At 39.8% G+C, this 17064-nt stretch overlaps 1 protein-coding gene across 1 annotated transcript in view; it reads right to left on the reverse strand.

The window, feature by feature from the left end:
• Positions 1–16348: 16348 nt before the first annotated feature.
• Positions 16349–17064, reverse strand: part of PRMT3 (protein arginine methyltransferase 3) — a 58564-nt gene continuing 57848 nt past the window's right edge. Inside the window, exon 15 of the mRNA XM_035327534.1 lies at positions 16349–17044. Within this exon, the coding sequence (XP_035183425.1) occupies positions 16935–17044 (110 nt within the window). The 3' untranslated portion in view covers positions 16349–16934. The remainder of the gene's footprint in view (positions 17045–17064) is intronic.

A 17064-nucleotide genomic window follows, 5' to 3' on the forward strand; every position in this document is an offset into this window, starting at 1 on the left:
AACTGCGATCCCTCTGTCAGCATGAAATACAAAATCCTACACTTCTTCCTATAGTGTGCCAAATGAAGAAACCCATCTGTTCGCAGCGTTGATCAGTCAACTCAATGTTGGGATGTAAATCTTCATCAGCGAGTAGTTCGGAGGAGCAGTTCACAGGAGCAGTAAACTGTCAGGGTCATAGGTTGAATCCAGCTTTCCTTCATTTTGAAGAGTACAGGTTAGGGACTGGTACTAATGGCTCCCTGTCCTGAAACCTTCCACTCCCACCACTGTACTCGGAGCAGCTCTGCAGGAATATATTGGTGGAAACGCTTCACCTAATCACATCCTGCTTAGTAGGCTCTCAGTCTAAGTCCAGACAGAGCCCCTTTAAGTAGGGTATAAGCCTTGGGTGAGAAAGAGTCAGGTATGCCAACACTGTGTCAGCTGGGAACTACCCCGTGGTTGAGGAATGGGAGATAGGGATATATTACATAGCCACTTTTCAGCTTCATTACACTGTCAGATGGCTCAAAGGGGCTGGCATCACAGCAGAGAATCTGGCTTACAGCTTGTACACATGTGGCTGTTTTTCAACGGCTTCCTGGCTGTTAGTCAAAGCTACGTAATCCCATCATGTCTGCACTTCACTAAAAGCAGACCTATGTTCTATAACCACACTGTTTTTCTCGTCATGCTGAACCAGCCTCGGACTGCAGCATTCCTTCAACTTTAATTCTCAACAGAAAACAACAACCATATTAGCAACAAAAAAATAAGTTTCAATTTACTCCCTAAGACAACCTGTACATTCAGTGTAGAGTGTCAGATTTAAAACAAAAGACATTTAATTGCTTTAAAATAGGTAGAAAAAAAAAAAAAAGTAAGCTTCTGCCAGTCTTGTAGAAATCAGGTTTAAGCATTCTCTTGGGCATGAATCTCAGAGTAGTTAGGATGACAGTGCTTTCCTAAGGTATGAGATTCGTTGTTTAAATGGTCACTTTGCTAATTCCTATGGTTATCTTCTGGAATTGCGGACAGCTTCTACACTGAGCTCCAAGTATACCAAATGCCTCAGTCATATAAAAATTTCAAGGTGATCCGCTATCTAGAAGGATGGAAATTCAAGTCAGACTTCGGTGTCAAGACTATTTTCTTATTACACTTCCAAGCTCACTCCTACGCTTGTCAGTAAGACATGAAAAAAGATCACCAGAGGTATTTCAGTAGCCAGTTTCATACCCTTTTCATTTACTTCCACTTTACTCTCTCCAAATAAAGGCACATCTATCTAGGACACTCAGAGCATGTTCTTATGTCATATCACAAATAACTTAACAAAATAGAACTAAATACCATAATTTCTCTTCACCTCAAGAAGCAGACAAAACAGACATCCGCCAATGGATGAGCCTGGAGAAGGGAAGAACCTACTAAGGGCAACGTGAGTGCAGCCCTGCCACGAGCCTCAAACTGACTGAACGCAGTATCACCTAGGTACCAAGTAAGTTTCAAATGCCCTCTTGTGTGAACTCTCAGTACAGAGGCAAACAATCTTGGGGAAAAAAGGAAAAAAAAAGAAAAAAAAAAACATTTACATAATTTTTTAAAGGTATTACTCACCTTACAGTTAGTAGGCAAATGCATGAGTATAAAGTATTGTTATGCTGGCAGCCAGGATAGTGTTTCACAAGTTTAACAAATAAAGTTTACTCATTCCCATACATCCCCAAACCCCCCTTCTGTCCATCCTTAACTGAAAGAAAATTTGGTATAAGAACTCTGTTTATTAATCAGTCCTTCTTACATAATCTCCAGATATCTAACACTGCAACATGACCATGTCTTGCGGCCACTGTGCTAAGTGTGCGGCCAGTGTGTGTTAACCCACACTGTGCTTTCTGAACTGTATCACACTGCAAGAAAACCTTCCTCAGAACTTCAGCATTTTTATCACATTGGCCTTAAATGTTTCCCCTCCCAACTGTCCCTTCATTTATTTCTTGTCCTTTGCACACAACATCAGCTGACCTGGCTTTATTGGCATTCTCCCTCCACTGTAGCATTTTACACTGACATCAGAGATTAACACGAGGTCCAAAAATAACTGGACATTATTAGAAAACAATCAGAATCAACACAATCTGATTAGTCAGAGCGGGGAAAAAAAAAAAAAAAAAAAAAAAAAAACAGGTATTCCACCAGCCAATTCTGTACAGATCCCAAGATCCCAAGATCTTGGAGTCATCTTGAGGGTAAAATGCAAGACAAAAAAAACTTCAAATTCCTCCAAGTAACAGTAGCCCAGATCAACCTGTCATGAAGTCAGCAATATTCTAGAGCTTTAATGCAGAGTTAAACATAGAAATGTACTAGAAATTAATGGAGAAATTGTCATATTGGAAGTTAGACCTTAGCCGTCAACAAGTAGCTTTCCATCTGCCCCTGCTTGTGGTCTTTAATTGCCAAGCTCATTAAGCAGCATTAGGGCAAAATAAATGGATTCAACCAAGTAAGAACTAGCACCACATCAACCAGTGCTTCCACGTGCTGAGGTCTCAGATTTTTGTCTGGCTGAAACTGCAAGCTTTGTCCTAGATAGGATGGATGGGAGATCCTGACATCAAGACTAGCTCCACAAGCTTTGGCAAAGCAACTTTGTTGTTGTTGTTGTTGTTGTTGTATTTTGCAGTCCTTTTTTGCAATGCCTGGCCTACCAGCTCAGGCATAGCTGGATGGTCCATAGATGGACTTCTGACCACCGTGAAAGAGGCACTCGACATTTTCCATGTTAGAACACGGACAGCATTGTGTACTGGGCCTACAGCATCCACAGTAAGGTTGTTGACGCGAATCAGTATGAGACACCGAAGTATGCTTTTGTCTCCTCCTGCCTTGTAAGGACACTTGCTAAAGCATAGCATCTCCAGATATCCTAACTGCAGAATTGTATTTTTTTTGGATGACAGGTTTCAATTACAGTGGTTCATTGAGCGATGCTATGAATAAATTTCGTTTTTTTCCTCCTCTCCTCGCTCTCCATTTTGTGCTTAAGATCATTTGCTCTACTTCTTTTATTCTAACCCCTCTATCCTCTTCAAGTTGATCAAAAAAATCAGAGGATAACCTCTAATTCACATACCTGCATCTCCTGCACTGTGGCAATAAACCCTCCTATACTCATAAACACATTGCACCCCACACTCCCCTTAACTGCAACAGGGCATACTGATAGAAACTATGTATTTAGTCATACCATCGTACTTGGAAGAGACTTGTTGACAGTGGAAATGCTTGCGTTTTCTGTCAGGGAGCGCTGGTTCTGCCACCTCAGCCTAGGTGGGGGGTTTGGCCAGGTGAGGAGATAGCCGTGGGCTGTGTTTTGTGCTGTCACCATTCCCATCACTGAATAGGAAACGGCTATCGGGGTGCTCAGACTAGGGTATGGTGAGCTGTCTGGTCAACGACCTGCACAAATGTATGCAATACACCCACCCAGACAAACCAATTACTTCACCATCAGTATTCTCATCTCTCCCATGTCAGAGGAAGTTTTTCAGGGCAGCAGCAGTTACTTTATAGGAGTTGTAACAAAACAGAGACCTCTGATCTAGAGGAAGGCTCCTGCCTCTTTCTACCCAATTTGCTCATCCTCAAGTAACACATCATTACTCAATTTCAAGCAGTAACATTTAGACAGACAAATGAAATTGATTTTGATGTCTGGAGACTAACCTGGAGAATTTCACAGAACTTGACCAGACGTTCCCTCCTCCACCTTCTAGCTGGGATTGACAATTATGAGTGGACTCATTTCAGACAAAGAAAACAAGTTTGCTTGGTCTGTAGCAGACAGAGGCAAATTACAGATATCACACTGATGCTGAGGAAAAACAAAACCTCAGAGCAAGTGAAGGAGCATAGAAGCACACACTTTAATGCGATTTTGACTGAGACAAACACAGTTTGGGAGCATGTGTCAGACACAGAGAAAACAAAAAAAAACACAAAGCAGCCTACAGGCTAGAAATGAACGTGCAATCCAAGGAAAAGTAGAAAAAGATGTGCAAGACGGCACTGTTCCTTCTTCAGAAATGTTCTGCAAACTATCAACAGCTCAAATCAGCTAACAGAGTCAGTGTTCAAACAGGGCACCCTGAATCTCCTCATCTCATTTTTAACCTAGCAAGGTCATCGAGAACTCCTGCAAACCCCAGACCTTGCACAAGAGGCAAGCAGCCCTGACATACGGCAACAGAGAGATATATGCACAGTCTGTGTTTACTTTTGTTGTGATTACCACCAAACCTTGAGCTTAGAGAGCTTGCATGTGAAGCCAATACTATTAACACCTATGGCAAGTTTTTACAGCCCTTTCAAATCTCACACAACTAGAGGAAAGCAAGCAAGTGCAAACTCCTGTCCAGACAGTGCGCTACAATGATTATGTGTCATCTGTACAATCTACACCTGGCCTTTCATCATATTCATCCTTAACTCCCTGTAGAAATCCTCCAGCTGATGGCTCATACTCTCTCTTCTGTTTCCATGCTACTGATCATGAAAAATAGCTTCTCCCTGTACACCACAAGAGGTTGGTAGGGAGTGAAAAGAAAATCTACTTGTACAGGCATCTGTGAAGTACAGGAAAATGTAATAGGATCTGGTGACATTTTGTTAAACCACATTGAGTTCTAAGTTGAGATAATTACTGTACAAGTTCCAGGAAGATGTTTTATTGCCTCCTACCATCTATGCTCTTGTTACAAGCTAGGCTTATGCATCCCTTTCCTTAATCCAGCTTCAGTTCTAGAGAGAACGTAAATGGCATTTGACTAACGCCTCTGGATTTTCATCCAGGGAAAGGAAGAAAAAGCAGGTAGAGGTGAGACACTCTGGAAGAAGACTGTATATTGAAGATATTTTATGTGCAAATGCATGCAATATATCTACCTAGTCCCCCACCCTCATTCTTTCTCCACACCCAGCCATCTTTTCATCACCCTACACAACTCCAACACTCAAGAACTGGCTTTACCATTCCTGTTGGGCAATTAATATGTTTTTGTGGCCTTTTCCATTTCCCATTTTAGGATATTCTCATGACCTAATATATTTTTACCATCTTGGAGTTCAAATATATGGATGAGGAGCGATATGCAAACCTACGAATAAATTCTGACCGTTGCTTTATTACATAACTCTGTCCATCAGCAATCCTGATTTTATACCTCTGGACTAGGCTTTTGCACAAGCCACATAGGACAGCTTGCCCCCATCTCACACAGAAACCCAAGTGCTGGACTGTGCAATTGCCTGTTCCAGTCAATCTTGCCATACTTGCACTCTATAGATGTTTTCAAATATTTCTGCCGTGCACTAGACATTTAAAATTCACACCAGGTACTGTCGCTTGGTCTGAGCTCAATTCTCAAATCACAACTAAACTTCAAGTACTGAAATTGGCATGTCCTTAAAAATTCAGCTAAATTATTACAACATTCTCACACATTTCTTCATCATAGTCACAGAGCAGAGGGATCTACCACAGAACATTTCCAAAGTGAATTTTACGTGCTGAGAAGCTCCTGAACAGCTTGAAGTTCTGCTGTAATACTATGTAATTAATCCTAAAAGGGAAGATGCTTAGATCCAGACGTAGGATTTCAATCGGCTCCCCTTTTTCTTTTAAGAGAATGATTACCCTAAAGTCCAATCTCAATTCCTTCATTTTCTTGGAACGAAGCATTTCTTTGGAGACTAGCCTTGGCAGTAACAAATCAAACAGCCCCCTGTACAGACTGGAAGGTTCTTTGCTTCCCACCATCGCTGAGGCTCAGTTTCAGATCCCAGCCGTATTGCAGCAGCAGGGCGCCTGCCCGCCACCTCATCGTTCTCCCCTGCTGTCCTGAAAATCCAGTAAACTGAGCTGGAGTCCTAATTCAAAATTCAGCAACCAAGAAAGGGGAACAAGATAACATTTGTTCCAGCATGTTTCCGAACAGATTGGTTAAGCATTGTCTAATGCAGAAGAAATGCCCAACTGTCCTGGTTTCAGTTAGGACAGAGTTGATTTTCCTCCCAGTAGCTGGTAGGGTGCTGTGTTTTGGATTAGGATGACAATAATGTTGATAACACGTTGATGTTTTAATTGTCGCAGAGCAATGCTTACACCAAGCCAAGGACTTCTCAGCTCCTCACTCTGTCCTGCCAGCGGGCAGGCTGGGGGTGCAGCAGGAGCTGGGAGGGGACAGACCCAGGACAGCTGACCCCAACTGGCCAAAGGGGTATTCCGTACCATCTGACGGCATGCTGAACAATAGACAGGGGTGGCTAGCCGGGGTGGGGGGGGCAGCTGCGTGGGGATGGGATGGGCTGGGCATCGGTCAGCGGGTGGTGAGCAACTGCATTGTGCATCACTTGTTTTGTACACACTATTATTAGTAGTACTATTATTATTATTATTTCTCTGTCTTAATAAATTGTCTTTATCTCAACTTACAGGCTTCACTTTCCCATTTCTCTCCCCCATCCCAGATAGGGAGGGGAGAGGGTGAGTGAGTGGCTGTGTGGTGTTTAGCTGCCGGCCAGGTTAAACCACAACACCAACCAACAAATCCATGTGACTGCAGACCACCCCTTCTTATCCTCCAGATAATGAAAGCTACACACACCTAATACAGAGAATACAGATGGGGAAGATAATTTGAAAATACGTAGCTGTCCTCTTCCAGAAGGTCCATAAACTCCAATGCTCTCAAAATACATCTGGCAATAACTGAATCTGCTGAAAAACAGATTAAACCTTGTTTTTAGTAAGCCATTGCTGGTCACAGTACAGTAATACATTAGCTGGGCATATTGACTAATGAGTATGACTTCCATTTTGTTTGCAGTGCTATATAAGCAGATGTACAAACACGACAAGTTATTGAAAACATTCTAGCACAGAGAGGTCCCAGAGGAGCCGTGGTAGAACTCAGAAAAAACAGCTATGTTCCAGCAGGCATATGAAAGAGTACTATTTTACCAAAATCCCTTTGAACTCCCCTGTAAGTTTATTGCCCTTAACCTATCACCTTTAAGCAGCCTTTTCCCAACTCTGTAGACTATCGAGACAATTTCTTGCTAGGAATAAATTTAGGTTCTCAGAGAAACGCTAGGACAGTCACAACAGCTCAGCCATTGCTTACTTAATCCACTGACTGAAGTAAGGGTTTCAAACAGCACATACAAAAGCTGACTGCAAGATGGTCTTAGTGTTGATTTTACTAAGGCTTTTCTGTTGACAGCTCTCTTTCTTCAGCAATGTCTCAATTGCTTGAGGTGTAATTAACTGTCATACGGCTGACTAAATCAGGCATGAAACATCTGATTTAAAAAATACTTGTGTGAGAGAAACAAGTTTCCATCAAGGGATGGCCTGAACCACCTTAACTTCATAATATATTCCCTAGCCAGGCATTGCATCCGGTTTTTAACTTAAGAAGTTGACTGAAATCAGGGACTAAAATGCACTCTAAAACACATGAAAAATTCAGACTTCAATACACAATACAGCCATTAAATCACCTGTCACCCTGCCTGCTTTTTGTTGTGTGTTTTGTTTGTTTGTATTTGGCTTGGTTTTGTTTTTTAAATATAGGAAGATGAGAAAAAGTATGACATCTTTTAAGTAGTAAAACACAGACCAGATTGCTATCAAGAAATATTCAGGAAGTCTCTTTTAGAGAAAATAATATCTTAAACTACTGGTCTACACAAAAAAGGCTTCCCTTCCTAACATACGTACAGGAATTAAAATCTCTGTTTTACTCCAGAAATTTCATTTGTTTTCTCACCATTTTCTCTCTGTCTCTCTCAAGTTGTTGGCAGCTTCGTAACAATAGCAACCTATTGTCACCCCTGCAGGAATATCAGAGAAGTGTCCAAAAATGCTGAAAATTTATGACCTTGATTCTCAAAAGAGACTAATGGCTGTCTTTCACTTAAGACACTACCAAGCAGCTCTTATTTAGGCTTTTCATCAGAAAGACAAACTCCTGGGGGGGAAAAAAAGAAGCAGAGCAATAAGAAAGCAAAATGAAATCACTAGGCATTTCAGAAATTTTAGATCACAGTTGAAGGGTTTGCTAGTTAAAGAGCTTGACATTTTTTCCTCAACATTCTTTCCTTTTGACACACCATTAACTTTCCCTGGCACATGCATATTTGCATGAAACCGTTCGCCTTCCATTTTCTTCAGATGGGAGTGTTCCCTGCTGCTCTTCGCTGCCACTCCCAAGAGGCGTTGTTCTGTTCTAGGTGACAGAAGAAAAAAAAAAAGAGGGGGGCAACTGATCCCCAACTAGGCTGCACAGCGTAATGCTATTGTCAGCTGGTGCCATGAAGCTGGTCAAAATTACATTCAAATCAATTACCAGAGCACTGTTTCTCTCTCTGGGGACACTGCATGTTATCTACTGTTAAGTTACAAATATGTTAGGGTCCAAGTAGATAAAATAGCTGTGAATGCAATAAACACACAGAGCTTCCAAAATTAACAGCAAGGCACACATTAACATGCGTGTTTCTTACTGCCTTCTGTTCTCAATGTAAGACTTCATATTAATTTACAACCAGACAAGCGTAGTGCCACTCACTGTAACATGTGAGTTACAGAGAAGTCCTTCTCCTCACATCCAATTTTCCAGTTGAGTAGACGTGGTTTCACCAATGTCCAGTGCTGTGACAGAAGTCAATATTATTAGGAAATTCCCTCTCTGCAGTGCTCTTCTCTTTGCATAACCCATCAGAAGGTTTAATCAAAGTTCAATTCTACTTACTGAATCCTACTTGTATTGCAGGGCTTAATTACCTGAGCCATCATTATCCAAACGGGAGCAACACTGCTTCAAGGGAACTCTTTATGGTACCTGACACCCAGGTCCTATAGATTCAGTGTGCCCTCCTACCAGCTGACCTTTCTTTCTCTCCTGCCAACCTAGAGCTCCTTCTTTCATCCAGACAGGCCGCAACACTCAGGAAAATAAAGGCCATAAAAGTTAGTTCACAGTAAAGCTGACTTTGTAATGAAAACTACTGCAAACAGCAGTAGTGAAGAGTGATAGTGCTAAAGAGAGGGTGCAGATTTGTATTAATTCATTTGGACAGTATTAAATGAAGTTTCCCTATTTTACAGATTTATTTTGTTGGTTTCACATATTAGTAGGTCACGGAATATTTTATATGGTGTGAAAACCACCTGCTCAAGTGCATGCAGTTTTAAGCCGAGAGTGATATAAAACGAGGAGCCTACATATCACAAATTGCATTCTCCTAACAGTGTGTTATACATGAAATGTGTTTTCACCACTGGAAATTTCCAAAATGCAGACAACCTTCAGAGTATTTTAACTGCCCATTTCACTGTTCCTTTTTATTTGTTGCGTTACCATAGTGTAAAGGTGGGATCTCTCCCATATAATGTGAGTCCCTTTTGAGACATCTGTCCCTCATTTCCTGCATGTTGTAACCTGTAATAAGATGCAAGAATGGTAAGAAAAATGAAAATGGGCATACCCAGATCTGCCTAGCTTCCTTTGGAAGAGAAAAAATAAAAATAAAAAGGAAATCATAAATCAGAGAAGCCTCTCAACCACCACGTAAAACAGGATTTTTTAGCATCTACCAACTGAATTCAAGGAGAATTATTTTATTTGGGTTGTTGCTATAGCTTGTGAAAAGATAACTTTAGTTTGTTTGTTTTCCATGAGACGCATTTGCTATCACTCTTTTTCCACTGCTGTTTTGAGTAGTACCCAAGTGGAAAATAGAATTAACGTGTTGAGTAAGCTTTATTCCTCTTTAATTTGTTATTGCTCTCATTAAGAGTCTTTTATTTTTGTTTGGCTAATTGTTACATAAACAGCGATAGAAACATTATAAAACTCTAACTTGATTGTTATGTGGGACAATTTCTTCATTGGGTGAGTCTTCTTCATTTATTGTGGTGGAGCCCAGAGAGTACTGGAAGCTAGAGGCATTAGTAAGTCAAGGAAAGATAGTAACGCTTGCCATTCAGAAAGGGATATAAGCCAAGTTTGTTTCTGTCTCGATATATGAGCAGTAGCAAAGCAAATAAAAACTCTGAACCAGTCGGTACACATCAAGGAACAGACTACTACTTACAGATTTGCATATGGAGAAAGCACAATCTCCTGAAATATTCCATTAACGAAACGTAATCTCCATAGAAACAGTACGTGCATGCTCCTCGCCTCTTCTGTCTTCGCTGGTAAAAAAAAATGCCATTAAAAAAACAGTGTTTTTAACAGTCAAGTTAATAACCTCTGATTTTTACACAACATCAAATAATACATCAAATAGTAAATATTTGGACTCTTTTATTGAACCTGGAAACCAAACCACGTTCAGATAGCTTTCCAGTCCAACTACATAAACCTAACTCAAACTGACTAAGCTCTTTTGCAAATTTTTCAGCCATAGTCATAACATTAAGGGTTAGCTATTCCCTACATTTTCCCTTGTCATCTCATACAACACAGTATTTGTCTTAGAACCAAATGTCAGGTTTTCACTAGTGTTAGCACCTGTTAATGCCTGTATAAACAGAATAGAACAAAATCTTTTTGACGTCTCTTTCAAAGTGGGTATATCAGGAGATGTGCACAGGATGTGAACGTGCTTTTGGTTGCTTTTGCAAACCCTTAAGACCCGTTACTACGCAATCAATCAACGTTGCAGAAGCAGGAACAAAAATCATACAGAACCTGGTATCTAACAATCAAATTGTCATCACTTCAGTCTTCAAACAAGCCTTTAATTTCAACTCGTCGTCTTCTACTTCTCTTCCAGTATAGCTGTGGGTTCTTTCTACTTCTTACCGAAAGTAAGTCATAGCTAAGTTGTGACATCCCACTATGCTTGAAACATACACCATTCCAGATTTTTTCTTCAAATCATTTCAACCAGGGAGAGAAAATGTTCAGTCATTACTAAAGGGAACTTTGGGCACTACTGAATTGATGGCAGAGAAAATTCCTTGGAAGAAAAGTTAAAAACTAGCAGCCTACCTTCTTTAGTTAGCAGATATATCTCCCTAATCAGCTTTCTGAATCCTCTGTAGAGCTGTATCTATTTGAAGTTGAGGGTTTGCTTTTATCTGGATGACAGAAGCCGGATCCATCTCATTACGGCACACCTCATAGAACAGAATTTTGAAGATCAAACTAAGGTGCACATGGAAAAATCCTATTAGCAAGCCCAGCATGACGTGCACACAAGAGACGTTCAGTAATGAAAGACCAGGAGCTTCCAAGTTGGTCTTTCTTGCTCACCTGCTCTCTGATGGGTAGAAACACGTAGGGAGTTTTATAGCTTAGCTAAATAAACATTTAAAAGCACTGCAGAAAGCAGGGAAGATTAAATCAACAACAGATCACAAAAAGGGGGAAAAACGTAGCTGGACATCTACATAAGAAATGGAAGTGTGAGCATCTATACTCTTTTCAGATGGAGTTCTTTATATGCAAGTAAATAAACAAAGACTTCAGGACACAAATGTGCAAGAAGGACAATGGAACCCAACCTTCATTTTCATCTGAATATTAGAAGAACTTTGAAAATTCACCAGGCAATTTAACAGCTGTGACCTTGGGCTAAGTATAATGTAAACTACATAAGCATGAAAAAGATGGATACTTGAGTATTTTTATTGGGAAAAAGGTTAGCTTAGGTTAGGATTACTTTAAAAAAAAACGTAGGCACTTTCAAGGTTCTTCAGGACTCCTGGACTTCATTATACAAGTATGACAAAACCATACTTTCCTAACAAAATAAAAAAAATTATCTGTTTTTTATAGCCAAACAAGCATTTTTTTCAAGTGATTTCCCATTCATTAGAGCAAGCATAGAAATAATTATGGGTTAAAGACATTTCAATAGGGTAACTTTTTCTTCAATGTCTCTGTCTATCAATTTGCTAGCTGAAACAGCCTACAGCATTTAATGAGTTATTAACTTGCAAACTAATCATTAAATATCAGTAATGACTAATTTTTCAGACATATTGCTTAAAATACCAAGATACTCTCCTGGGATGTTAAAACTAATGTATTACTTATAACAATGGACAAAACCACTCACCAGTTGCAGACACTGCATATTGAGCAGTTAAAGATTTTGTCTGGGAAATTACCCTGACCTTCTTTACCACTGGCAATGTTTTGCCCGTTTTTTGTTTTTAAACACAAATACATGAAGTAAACCTACAGCCAAATCAGAATATCTTTTTAACTTTGAGGAAAAAAAAAATCATAGACACATGAGTTTTCTACAACATAGAAATATGGTTTAGTTTGAAGTATAAAATATGTACTACTTCACGTATTTTTAATATCTCTAAAAAGAGCAGATGGACAAACGTACAAGAGCTTTCCACCTCTTCTAAGAGCATTCGAGATACAGTTTTAAATATGTTTAAAATGCCCAGCGTGCCAGGCCTGCCTTTTCATTTACAACCAAGTAGCTGTCAGTCACTTTGTGATTCTGCAGAGAAATGTAAAGTTAGGACTGAAGTTAGAAATGCTTAACTTTTTTTTTTTTTAAACCAAATGTTGCCAAAATTTTTATTTTAAAGAAAACACTTGAACACTAAAGCACTACTATAACTGTTCAGTAGTAACTGCAAGAAAACATGAAGTGACTGAGATTGACCCATATTAATCAGAAAATACTTACTTGCTGACCCAACAAAAAGATCTACAGCAATCACATAGCTGACGGGTTATGATCTGAAACACCTACATTTATATCCTACTTGTTTACAACAGCAAGAGAACTCCACTGCAGCTCTCCAGATTTACGTGTTTTTCCCTTACCTTCTGTCTCTTCCCAGTCCTAGAGGATCTAAAGATAAATGCAAGTTGTCATCTAGTCAACATGTACCAAGCATTCGTAACACACAAATTCCACTCTCCTGATTTGAGCTCCACATTTGACATCACGTTGCACACAGCTTAAGCAAATACAATAATACTGTTTCATATACTTCATGCATCTGACAACTGACTTGGAATTGTGGATATCTATTATTTTCTTGGTATCACCCTACAGGTGCATCACAGGCTGAATCAGTTGTGTGTTTTACCATGCTTTAACAGTTCTCCATTAGCAACCAGAACTAATTCATAAAATCTGAAGGCCCAAAGGTGTACCGACCCTTTGTCCATACCTGACTTTCATCTGCATCCTGTTCCTGCTAGGTGTGCAAATCAAGCAGTCTGCGTAGTGCCCGCTGCTGAATCAAAGCATACATTGGTATGCATTTTTTTTTTTTGCATCTCTTAGGAATAAACTGCACATTCAACCATTCACAATGAAAGAAGGAGCAAGGATAAGGGAAGCCGTCCAGCAACAGCCTTATGCCAGAGCCTTCAGCCATAAGGAAACTTGTCAGAATAAGTAACACAGCAGAAGGAATTCAAACACCACCCCCACCCCGAACCCCACCCCCCAAAAAAAATCCAGAATCAGAAAAGGAAAAAAAGAAAAAATCAAAAGGCCAGGGACAGAACAGACTTGCTCTGAAATGAAGCCAACAGCCAAAAATCTCTACTTAACACGTCAGACAACAAACACAAGAAGGAATGATGTAAACACGACAGCAGCCAACTACTGCTGGGGCTTGTTACTTGCATGGAAAACTTCATCTGTATTTATCAGTACACTAAAAGGAAGGGGAAAAGAAGTTGCCACAGTGTTTTTATCGTGTTCAGTTACAAACTGCACCTTTGACCACATGCCTGGGGATAAAGAATCACATTTTGCATGAAGTGTTACTACCTCTGAGAGGACACATTCAGGGGTGTTTTCCTCCAGGCAAATTTTCTGCGTCTGAATCATTCATTGAAGTCCTTTTGAAAGAGTGTTTACCGATAACCTTTCTTAAAATATTTTCTTCTCAGAATTACCATTAGGAAAGATAAATAACGGATTGTGCTGTCAGATGAATCTTGTATTATTCGATTTCTACGTTGAGAAAAGCCTTCCATTATGGATGGGCTATTGCCACAGGTTGCTGCGTGACATTACCTACTGGAAAAATTTCCACTTTGAAGTTCTTTGAAACAACACTGAATTTTTCCTAGTGGTATCAATCCATCTTTGAGTTGTGTTACTGAAGTGTTATCTTCATTAGCACCTTTGACTTCTCCCTCACACCTTGTCCCAGCTTTGACAAGAGGCAAGGTACATGACATATATCTTTCAGGTCTGGATTTATCAAATACAAATACCCAACAGCACCAAAATTCTTAACTAATATTACCACTCAGTCTTCCATCTCTGCATTCCAAGCGATTCTCAGCCAGCCTTATTTGCTTGTTTGCTATCTGCTACGTGCATTGATCATGCTGGTCCATCCATCTAACTTCTCTTTGGTGCATCTCCTATTCTCCTTGTTCCTGCAGACATAAGGATGTACCGTATCACCTCATCTTAACTAACTAACATTTTCTCTTCTTATAAACATTCTTCAACCATTTTTTCATTTTTGCTTACCTGTTAACAAATGCTACGCGAACTCTGTGTAGGTCTTCTATCTCACCACTTACACAAACACAGCATACACGTTTCTACAAAATCTGCAGAATCATTGAGAAGTTGAGGTTGGCAGGAACCTCACAACATCATGTAGCTCAATGCCAGTATCTCAATCAGTCACAGTCAAAGCACCCAGAACTCCCACAGTAAACTACATACCAGGCGAGCAAATTCAGATGCAGATACCTACAACTTCTGGTTGGCATAGTGCCGAGAACACCGTATGAGCATTTTGCTTAGTCTGTCAATATCCTGCATTTCTGCAGTGCCTCTCAGAAGAGGACAACAGTAGCAGTCCATCCCCAGCCTGCGTATTTGCTGTCTAATACTGACAACTATCTCACAAGTTACATTAATTAGTCCAATGCTAACTGCTGGCATTTCATCTGTACAGTAAATTTTTATGCACAGCTGAACAGTGTGAGTTGCAGTTAACCAGGCTCAAGCATTTTAACAAAGATAAACAATGAGTCTTCAAAAGGCATATACATCACTGAGCTAGAAAAATGCTGGCGGGTCACACAGACCCGCTGTATTCATATTTGTCAGATACTCTTGTGAAATAAATCATCCATCTTGGATTTACTTTTATTCAATTTTCTCATTTAATTTTTACAATTAATCCTATCCTGAAAACAAACTTCTGAAAATATCTAGTTTGTCACCTGCGTGCAGTTGCACTTCAAAAAATTGAGGGATCTAAAGATCAGCGCAAGTGATGCACTCATTACCAGGTGAACACAACGGCCCAGGTGTCAATATGGCTCTAAGTCCTTTTGGTGGTCAAGCTCTCATTTACAGCATTTCAATGAGTTAACCAGCGTAAGCGTTCAGCTCCCGAACATCCCTCTTAACCTGCATGTGTGTGCTGAGCTTTCCAACATCTAGATGTTAATTGGGACGTGGTAATTCAATACTTTTCACGCAGGAGAGAATCCCCACCCTCCCAAGCCTAGAAAATTATTTGGATTCCAATTATTAAGTTACACGTTTGCACAGAAAAGGATAAACCAGTGTAAGATTAAATTAAATCCACCAGTCTGTTTTCAATTGCAAATGTTGAAGCTCTGTAGCGATTGTGACTTCCTATTCATTGACCATTTTACTGGGGGGGGGGGGGGCCAAGGTGTTGCACTGCAGGAGAATTTCAGCTTTTGGAATGCACATTTCCACTTTTCTGCCAAACTGGCATAATCGCTGATAACATTCTACTTATCTTTAGTTACAGGCACAAGAGTTACACAATATATAATTACCCAAACTTTATAGAGCAGATTCCAAGGAAAAAAAATGAATTGTTCTTAGTCCTGTAAAAATGTGTATTTTTTTTTAACAGAATTTTGGAGATGAATAGCAGAACTGTAATTTGTGCTTCTTTAAATGATTTTTGAAACAACAATTTCAAAATTCCATAAAAATCAATTTGTATTCAATACAAACACGTGTACAATACAAGCACATTAACAGCTTACAGTTACACTTGGTCCAAACTCTATTGCAGTTTGGTGTTTGTACATTGTGACACAAACATCAATCCTTGACTGTTCACAGCCACTTTCTGTAAGCAGCCAAACAAAATCCACTGTTGCAGCACCTGCCGCTATCATAGTTTTTTCCATGATGCTGATAAAATACGCGCTTCCATTCACCTGTGCTCCAACAGGCTACTATGGAAAAAAAAAACCAACCACAAATAAATGAGCCATCGCTGGAGAGATACAAGAATTTCCAATTAAGTGGAAAAAAAAGGAAACAGGCAACTGTGTTATACAACATACTCGGATCATTTATTTAGATAAATGTAACTGAAACGTGATACAACTTTTTAATTATAGACATGTAATAAAAATAGTCTTTGTTGCTGCAATCCTGCAATTGGAATCCACATTTATTCCCATCGGGATTTTCCAGCTACTGCTGAGCTGCTCTGGCACATCATTTAGCTTTTTCCCTAAAACAAATTGCACAAGGATTTTGCTTATTTGTTAATGGTAACATTTGCCAGCTGGAGAATAAAACAATATTCAGAGATAATACTCACTGTTCTTCACAGCAAGACTTTAAAGGCATTTCTCTCACCCAGCAGTCTTATCTAACTCAAATCCAGCTTTTCCTTCCTTCCCCCACATTACGTGAGACACAGCAGAATCTCACTGTGTCACCAGTCGCCATATGCCACTGCAAGAGCATCCAAACAGTACTCTCTCAGTTCCAGATACGCTTTCCATATTCTCATGCATGTATACATACAGAAATCCATGAGTTTACCATTTCCGGATATTTAGAAACAGTTATCAACAGTTCCATCTAACAGTTATATCTGACATTTCTCAAAGCTATACGTAGAACTTTCACTGAAGGCTGTAGGTCTGCTTTGTGTCCTTCACCCAAAGGGTTATAAAGAGGGATCGTGGATCTTTTCTGTTTTTGCGAACAGTTATCTTTCCTCTCAGGGCCTCCCCTGCAAGAAAAAAAAATGAA

The sequence above is a fragment of the Oxyura jamaicensis genome, chromosome 5 (genome assembly GCF_011077185.1).
Source record: "Oxyura jamaicensis isolate SHBP4307 breed ruddy duck chromosome 5, BPBGC_Ojam_1.0, whole genome shotgun sequence".
NCBI classification, from domain to species: Eukaryota; Metazoa; Chordata; class Aves; order Anseriformes; family Anatidae; genus Oxyura; species Oxyura jamaicensis.